Below are 9,998 nucleotides of genomic sequence, written 5' to 3'. Positions count from 1 at the left end.
TTTTTTTTCAGAATTTATCAAACGCCCAATAAAGTTTGACCTACTACCCCTAAAATATTAGGACCAATCTTGTTGGTGCCTCCACCATTTTCTATAACATACCACGTGACACCATTTCTATTAAAGGTGAAGTCAGGGGTACAAATTTTTTTTATACTGAACTGATATATATAAAAATTTACCTTGAAAAAATTAATTGAGCTTGGAACAAAGCCCAAGTCTATATGCCTCCATTTGTCTCTTACTACTATCATCATGACATTGTGTTCTACTTACTTGCGACGCCAGTATCGACGACATCATCTCCAACAACAAACTCTCCAAACACAAATACCACCATAATATTCAAATCTAACACCATCAATGCAACAGCCACTTCTCTTAACCACTATAAACAACAAAAACAAACATGCATGCACACACTCCTTCAACATTCACTCCTTAGAAGAAGGGACGTGATTTAGGCTAAGGAAAGTTGTCCGATCACTTCAATAACCCAAATGTCAATTTTCAGCCGAGATGTTGCTACATTTCCCTTTTCAGCAGCTGGGGCTTTATTTACTACGCTTTGATCTATCGATGATGATTTAGCCAGCTGCATTGTTGCCACTTTTGAAGCTAGGAACGTAACTTCATCCTTGAAAATCTTGTATTGATTGTCTTCTACTCAATAACATCTAGGGTTCCCCGAGCAATGTAATATCTTACATTGGGTAAATCATTAACCCTCTCACTTTCTTACTAAGACAGGAGAATGTTTTTTATGAAAATGGATAATTTACAAATTAATCAATAATCAAAGCCTAAAGATCTATGAATTAGCCTATACTTGACTAGCCAAGCAGACAAACAACCTTGAACTATCTTTTTTCTTTTTCTTTTATTACCTTTTTCCATATCCAAACTCGCATAATATTCTTAATATCTTTTTGTTTCATTTTTGTTTGAATTCACATGGCATTTGAAATTCTTTTTGTTACACTTCTCTATTTTATATTTCAAATTTTATTATTTATTTCGAATTCGAATTATTTAATTGATTAGAACTAATCAGTCAAGCCTTAGTCTAACCTACTAAGACACTTAGTTAGCCATTTCAATTCCAAAAATGGTAAAAAAAAAAAAAATTAATAATAATAATTGGGTTGTGCTATATATATGAAAGAATATTTTGACACAAGATACTAATTGGATCGAATGTACTTATTTGATCCAATGTAATGATTTTGCAGTAGGAGACTCCTGCAAGTTCATCAAAGCTTATGTTAACAAAGAGCCAAATAAATCGAAATATTCATGTTTAATTAGGAATATACATTAGATAAGGTAGATTAAAGGGGAACACCAAATGATTACTAGGTCGTATAAGTTAGAAAACTCTCAAGTACAATTCTAAGGAAATGAATTAATAATGCCAGAAATAGACCAATTTTATATCACGTTTCAATTTGAATTAGTAAAAGCAATGTTTCCTTGCATAATATAGATTTCAAACATTCGTGATCTGAATGCGAATGAAATAAAATGAAGTTAATCCTACTAGAGTCTAAGCTATTATTGTTAAAATCAATGAGTACATCATCATAATGATTCGTTTTCTTGATCTTTACCTGATTCTTGCGCCAACTCGCTCGTTAATCAGTTGTCGAAACACGTGAAGTTAGGTGGCTTCTTGTTGGAGGTTGATATTGAATAAAGCAGATTTTGATGTGAAAAAAATGACTTTACAAACTTCATGGAGAAGGCGGCGAAGTCAGTGGGAACGAGGGACAAGAAAGTGATGGGATGGTAGTAGCAGTGGTAAGAGACTCGGTAGTATTTGTTTAAATTTAAAACTTATTGGGGGTATATGGGGTAATTATCACTAAAATAAATATTTTCAATTTTTATCTTTTCACATAACTTTCTATTTATCACTGTTGTAGTTTGACCCAAATTCTAACAGATATTGGAGTTTTGGTTGAATTGATGTTGAAGAGATCAAAATTAAAGACTGAAAAAAAAAGTTGCCGCATTTTCGCTAGTCTGCTGCTAGCTGGCTACTCGAGCGGAGCCAACATATTTTCTCTCAAGACTTGTCGATCCCAAAAATGGTAAAAAATTTAATAATAATAATAATTAGGTTGTACTATATATATGAAAGAATATTCTGACACATGATATTTATTAGATCAAATGTACTTATTCGATCTAATAGAATGATTTTGCCATAGGAAATTCCTGCAGGTTCATCAAAGCTTATGTGAGCAAAGAGCCAAATGAATCAAAATATTCAAGTTTGTTGAGGAAGGTGCATTAGATATGGTAGATTAAAGGGGGACACCAAATGATTAATGAGTCGTATAAATTAGAAAACTCTTAAGTACGATTCTAAGAAAATGAATTAATAATGCCAGAAATAGACAAATTTCATATCACCTTTCAATTCGAAATAGCAAAAGCAATGTTTCCTTGCATAATATAGATTTCAAACATTCATGATCTGAATGTGAATGAAATAAAATGAAGTTAACGTTTCTATGGTCTAAGCTATTATTGTGAAATATCAATGAGTACAACCATCATAATGATCCGTTTTCTTGATCTTATCATGATTCTTGTTCAAACTTGTTCGTATCGGGTTTCGAAGCACGCGAATTTGGGTGGCTTCTTGTTGGAGGTTGATATTGAATAAAATATATTTTGATGTAAAAAATGACTTCATAGACTTCATGGAGAAGGCAGTGAAGTCGGTGGGATGGTAGGATAAGAAAATAGTGGCAATGGCAGTAGCAATGGTAGATGACTATTTATTATTTGTTAAAATTTGAAACTTATTGGGGTATATGGTGTAATTATCACTAAAATAAATATTTTCAAGTCTTATCTTTTCACACAACATTCTACTTATTATTGTTGTAGTTTTTCCCAAATTCTAGGAGTTTTAGAGTTTTGGTTGAAGTGGTGTTGAGGAGATCAAAATTATAGACTAGAAAGAAAAGTAGCCGTATTTTTGCTAGTTTGCTGCTCGAGCTGGGTCTACATATTTTCTCTCGAGACTTGTCAATCACTTGGGCTCGAGCGACTAAGTTTTCATCTACCTACCACTAGCTTATCTCTTGAGTGACAGGGTTATTCGACTTAGTCCCATTTTGCGTTTTCTGGACTCCTAATTATTTACAACTTATTTTCTAGGGCTATATATATACATATATAAAGCCACAACTTGTATTATTGAGAGAACAATTCATACAATATCTTGAGAGCTTAGATCCTATCTGAGAGTATTGGGATCTTGTCGTAAACACAGGTGCTATTAATTAGAGTGAAATTCTCCTTCCCATTTTAGGTTTTTATATAAATTTTGGTGTTCTTATTACGTTCTTATTTATTTCATTATTGTAATTATTTTGTGATCAATTCATAAGAAGTGGTATCAGATCAATGTTGATTATTTCACACAACAATGATTAAATACGACATTCTGTTATTGAATCAAAACATGAGATTTACTTTATAGCAAGTGAATATGAAAGTGGTTTTCATCGAATGTCCGAAGGTATGCCATTGGATGATTATTTAATTATGTTCAAAAAAAATCGTGACCGATTTGGATACATTGGAGGTTAAGTATGATGACGAGGACTTGGTGTTGATGTTGTTGTATTTGTTTCCGCTATCATATGTGACTTTTAGATACTATTCTCTATAGTCGGGATACTCTCACTGTGGATGAGGTCTATGATGCTTTACTGTCCAAGAAGAAAATAAGGCATCTTACAAGTGGATCTGTGATTCAAGCTGAAGACCTTGTTGTTCATAGGAGAAATCAAGATAGGAATTTTGGTAGAAACATGAGTGGCAGGTAGAAATCCAGACATGCAGAGAAAATGTGTCAATACTATAAGAAAAAGGGATATATTCGAGCTAATTTCTATGCTTTAAAAAATAGAAAAAAGGGTGCTATTGCTACTGATAAAGGAAAACAACCTAAAAATACATCAGAGGCTATGTTGCGGAAGATAGGCAAAGTGAATGAGAGCTTCTTGTAATTTTTGACATAGGTTCCAAACATTGTGGGGAATGGGTTCTTCACTCGGCCTATACTTTTCATATGTGCCCAAACAATGACTGATTTACAACATATGAAGGAATTTTGAGAGGTGTAGTGATTATGGAAAATAAAATGCCTTGCAAAATTGTTGGAGTTGGTACAATTAGAATGTTCGATAGGGCTATTAGAACACTTACAGATGAAGGTACGTTTCAGAACTGAAGTAGAATCTTATATCTTTGAGCACATTTGACTCAAAAGGTTATAGAGCTTTTGAACATTTTGCAGGTTCCACGACTACAGTGCATATAATTGCGAATGGTATGGTAGAATTGGGTAGGAGGAAAATTTTTGATGGCTAAAGACCAGAAAGATGAAGTTTTGTAAATATTGTGTATTTGGGAAATAGAAAAGAATTAGATTCTTAAAAAAAGACACAATATGAAGGAAACGCTTAAATATATTCATTTAGATCTTCGGGGACCAACGATAGTGCCTACTAAATGAGGTGCTTATTATTTGTTGACAGTAATTGATGATTTCTACAGACAGTTTGGTTATTCTTCTTGAAACAGAAGAGTGATATGTTTGAGACCTCCAAAGAGTAGAAAACAATAATAGAAAAGCAAATAAAATGTCTATGTAAAGATAATGGGTTGGAATTTTGTTCAGATGAATTCAATAGCTTCTGCAGGACTAAGACGTATTGAGACACATGACAGTACTTGAAACTCTGTAACAAAATAGTGTGGCAGAATGGATGAATAGAACTTTGATGAAAAAGGTTTGTCATATGCTTTCAAATTTTGGTTTGCCTAAGACCTTTTAAGCTAAAGCTACTACTAGAGCATGTTCTCTGATTAATTGTTCGCCTACAGTTGCTATTGAAAAAAAAAGGATACTAGAAGAGATAAGATTTGAAAAGCCTTTTTATTATTCTGATTTGAAGATCTTTGGGTATCCTACTTATGCTCATGTTGATAACAGGAAGTTGGAGCCTAAGTCTAGAAAGTGTATTTTGCTTGGGCATAAATTAGGTGTGAAGGGGTATAAATTGTGGTGTCTTGAGATAGGAATGTGGTGGTTAGAAGGGATATAGTGTTTCATGAACTTGCTATGGTTCATGGTTTGCCTCGTAGGGATTCTGGTAAAATTGAGGAACATAATCATTCAACATAGGTGGAGTTAAAAATTGGTCAGAAGAACAACCAAAAGCTTCAGAACAGTCCACTTCAAATTATTCTAGTCCAGAGCTAACAGACAACAACACTTTGCCTATATCACGAACAACACCACAGCATTCGATTGAGTGGGACTGGCATTATTGATTCTACCGAGGAACTTGCTACATATTCAGAGGCGATCAGCTGCAATAATTCTAACAGATAGTTGAATCCTATACAGGAAGAAATGATGTCATTGAATAAAAATAGTATTGGTGACTTCGTAAAATTACTTAAAAGATAAAAAGGTTGTTCACTGCAAGTGGGTATTCAATAGGAAGGAAAGGACGTCAAGGATCAAATATTGAAGGTACAAAGTCAGATTTGTAGCAGAGGGCTACAATCAGATTCTAGATGTTGACTTCACAGATGTGTTCTCACCACTTGTAAAGCATAGTTCAATTTGAAATTTACTTGGGGTTGTGGCTAAGAATGATTTAGAGTTTCAACAAATTGATGTCAAGACAACATTCTCTTATGGAAAACTTAAATAGATCATTTACATGCAACAACCAGAGAATTTCACAGTTTTTGGAAATGAAGACTATATTTGCTTGTTGATTAAGTCCTATATGGACTGAAGCGTCACCGAGGCAATGGTATGAGAAATTTGACTCATTCATAACTACTCATAATTTCACTAGAAGCAGTTGTCATAGTGTTGTGTACGTCAGAAAGGGAGTTAGTGGATCGATTACATATCTACTGTTATATGTTAATTGTATGCTTATAGTAACAAATGATATAAGTAGAGGTCGGAAAGGTAAATGTTTGCTTTGTGAGGAGTTTGAGATGAAAGACTTAGGTACAATAATGAAAATTCTTGGTATGAAGATCTTGAGGGATGTGAAAGCTATCTGATTGTATTTGAGTTAGAAGGGGTACATTGAGAAGATGTTTCATAGGTTTAATATGGTGGATGCAAATACTGTCAATACTCCCTTAACTACCCACTTTAAATTATCATCTTGCTTGTGTCCTCAGTTAGATGAAGACATTGATTATAAATTTCGGGTTCCTTATTTTAGTGCAATTGGTTCACTAATGTTTCCTATGATTTGTACAAGACCAGATTTGGCACGTGCAATTAATACAATTAGTAGGTATATGGCAAATCCTGACAAAGAACATTGAAAAGCAGTGCAGTGGATATTCAGATACTAGATGGCTCTTCTAATGTTTGCTTGCATTTTGGTAGAAATACAGATAGAGTTATTGGGCATATGGATTCAGATTATGTTGGAGATTTTGATAAGAGGAGATCACTTACATGGTATATGTTTACTTTTGGAGGTTTCACTATTAGTTGAAAAGCTACTTTGCAGAATACGGTAGCATTGTCTGCAACAGAGGCGGAGTACATGGCCATTTAGAAGCATGTAACGAAACTATGTGTTGAGGGGATTGATTAGTGAAATCAGTGAAGACTTGTAAATTTCTACAGTGTATTATGATAGTTAGAGTGCTATCTTTTTGACTAAGAGTCGGATGTTTCTAGACAGCACTAAACACATTTATATGGTACCATTTTATGTGTGAAGTGATGGTTGACGTTGTTCGAAAGGATCAAAATTATGGACCAAGAAGAAAAGTTGTTGCATTTTCACTAGCATTCTGCTAGTTGGCCGCTCGAGCAGCACCTGCATATTTTCTCCCGAGACTTGTCACTCGCCTGGAACTCGAGTGGCTGAGCTATCACCTGCCTACGCCTAACTTGTCCCTCAAGCGACAGGATTATCTAGTCCAAGCCCGTTTCACCTTTTGACGTATTTTTTGGACTCCTATTCATCTACAACTTGATTTCTCAAGCTTGTATATATAAGCCATAACTTGTATTATTGAGAGAACAATTCATGCAACGTTTTGAGAACTTTAGATCTTAATTGAGAGTACTAGGATTTTGTTGTAAAGATAATTGTTATTGATTATAGTAAATTTCTCCTCATCTGCCTGTGATTTTTTCTCATCTTGGATTTACACATAAATCTTGGCGTTCTTATTGTGTTCCTGTTTATTTCATAATTGTCATTAACTTGCGATCAATTTATAACAATTACAAATAGCCGCCACCTGTTGGAAATCCATCCTTTTTACATTTCATAATTAATAACCCTGCACTTTTCGCATTCATAAAAATCTTTTTCAAAAAGAGAGTACATAAGTACTCTCGTCTGGTTGCCCTCATGATTCGTAGCGTTACTATCACGAGAACTGATTGTTGAATCTTGGAACACGATTGTATCAAATTGTAGACCCACTGCGAGGTCAAACTCTTGCTTCGAAAAAAATTTATTAATCTACAATTTTTATTATGACATTTTTCCTGATAGGTGGTAGTGCAATCCGACGCCTAGAGTATATTTTAGTACACTGTAGAATGTTATTAGAATCCCGATAAATGACATTTTCTTAACTTACCAAATTTAGCTGAGAAGAAATGGGAGAGAATTTTTAAATCAGCTTGAAGGAAGTGAGAATACAGTCGGATGATCATTGCAGATTCTGGATGAACTAACTCAAAACTTCGTAGTGTTTTATGATTTGTTTGGATGGACTAAATATAATATCATATGATTTCTAAGTGCTACTCAAAAAAGTAGAGTTTTTACCCTGATCTACCTATATGAACTCCTCTACCATGTCCCCAAAATGAAATTTTCCATTGCAGCATTCCACTGCACTTACCACTTCTTGAAATGCAGGGACGCTGCATGGTACAACCAAGCCATTTCTTTGCTCGAAACCAAATTCATTGTAGGCCTTCTCTAACAACATCTTGAACAAAGGGTGAGACAAGTAACCAGTTGGCACCATGAACCGTTGTCTCTCCTCGCCTACGTATACTGCAAAAGTTCCTGGTGGCGTCTTCGTGGATGAGGGGGATCCTCCTCCTTCGTAATTATCTCTTAGCAAACACTCGTTTTTTGATGGATCACGACATTCATTGCCAACGACCTTAATCTTCTTGGCTAGCTTCTTCATCGAACCAATCTTTTTCCCTAGCATTTTTTTGAATTGGAGAGGGTTAAGGGTTGATGAGGAAGAAGAAGAAGGAGATGAAGCTAATGCGAGAGTGGTTTGAGTGTTGCATTCAAGAAAATGGTGGATAGGTGGTTTTGTAGTGTGTTAGGAGCGACATGTTGTAATAGGGTCAGCTTCTGACTTCTAAAAAAGTTGAGAGAGCCTATGATTTTGGCGGTTTCTCTCTCTCAAGATATTGCCTTTATTTATTTTGACTTATCAATAGTTCAGAGCAATTAGACAACTAATTAATGGATATGTAAACATATAAAAAGTCTTATTATTGGATGGTACAACTTACAACTTTTCTCTAGAATTTATAATAGCCATACACGAGACGAAAAGACGCAGCACTACCCATTAATTTTCAATTTCCGCTACATAATTGCATCACAAAAAGATTAAGGCATGAGAGACACAATCTAGATCGTGAAGAGAAAATTTCATTGATTAATAAAACTTCTTAACCCACTCAAGAATATTCTGTAGTAAAGTGGGTACAAAAATGCCACCACAAAGATTGCAAGTCCTAAAGCATGATAAGATATCACTTTAAGCTAAATTTCAAGTATCTTAATTAAATAACCAATATATGTTAGACTAGACAAATACATATCATGAAATTCGTCATTATCGTATAATTTCAATCAACGCATCAAATACATAATAAGGACCAATTTGGATATCACTTTAAGCTAGACTTCAAGTATCTTAATTAAATAACCAATATATGTTAGACTAGACAAATACATATCATGAAATTCGTCATTATCGTATAATTTCAATCAACGCATCAAATACATAATAAGGACCAATTTGGATATCACTTTAAGCTAGACTTCAAGTATCTTAATTAAATAACCAATATATGTTAGACTAGACAAATACATGTCACGAAATTCTTCATTATCGTATAATTTCAATCTAACGTATCATATACATAATAAGGACCAATTTGGCGAGTCATTTGAAAAGACAGAAGTTGTTTCTGAAACTAAGAAGTTTCTTTTGAATATATTTGGATAATCTTCTTACATACTTTGTTTGCCTGGAAGAGATTTTAAAGAAAGTTAAGATAAAATAACTTTCTTTGAACGTTTTTCTACAAGAAGTAGAAGCAGAAGCAAAAGTAGTCGTACCAAACAAATCCAAATATGTTACTAAAAGGGTGAGCCCATGTTCAAGGCAAATATTTGGCCTTGGTTTTAGAATCACACACACATTCACACACCAAACACTTTTCATATATAAACTAACCTACTCAAATAATTAAATATATTATTAATCAGTTTTTAGTTCTCCACTTTTTAAATTCTCATCCTTGATTGAGTAGAACAAAAAATTATGGTTAGCTCTACCCGTTCCATAATTGAACCAAAAGCCAAATTGTATACAAGAGTCAACTTCCTTACAGTCCAAGAGGGGATCTTTAACTTCTCAAACACTAGAGAATCTCCAACTCCCACCTCTATATTTTGAGAAGTTTAGGTGGATGACATGATTCAAGTGGGAAGTTTTAAAGTATTCCACAATATTTTTCTTTAATATTGGTGATAAAATTTAGTCAAACTTCCAACATTTATTTAATGTTTTATATTGAAATTTTGCAAGATTGAAAGAAGAATAGGATTGGAGAATGGTAAGCAAAGACGGCATGTTTTGTACTTGATTGAGGATGTGCATATGGCATGGGTCGTGGTGGTTGACATGCTAAAATTCCA

At 34.0% G+C, this 9,998-nt stretch overlaps 1 protein-coding gene across 1 annotated transcript; it reads right to left on the bottom strand.

Moving 5' to 3' along the window:
- Positions 1-7,542: 7,542 nt before the first annotated feature.
- On the bottom strand, positions 7,543-8,369 carry LOC111388439 (auxin-responsive protein SAUR15-like). Its single transcript, XM_023013141.1, has one exon. It carries the CDS (start codon positions 8,260-8,262, stop codon positions 7,876-7,878), a length of 387 nt encoding a protein of 128 aa, XP_022868909.1. The 5' UTR covers positions 8,263-8,369; the 3' UTR covers positions 7,543-7,875.
- Between the last annotated feature and the right edge of the window lie 1,629 nt (positions 8,370-9,998).

The sequence above is a fragment of the Olea europaea genome, unplaced genomic scaffold (assembly GCF_002742605.1).
Source record: "Olea europaea var. sylvestris unplaced genomic scaffold, O_europaea_v1 scaffold492, whole genome shotgun sequence".
Classification (NCBI taxonomy): domain Eukaryota; kingdom Viridiplantae; phylum Streptophyta; class Magnoliopsida; order Lamiales; family Oleaceae; genus Olea; species Olea europaea.
Note: the sequence above shows the minus strand (reverse complement) of the source record. Positions and strands in the feature narration are given on the sequence as shown.

Bases quoted from the DNA above. Each gene is read 5' to 3' on its own strand.
- LOC111388439 (XM_023013141.1), bottom strand. From the start codon at position 8,262: ATGCTAGGGAAAAAGATTGGTTCGATGAAGAAGCTAGCCAAGAAGATT.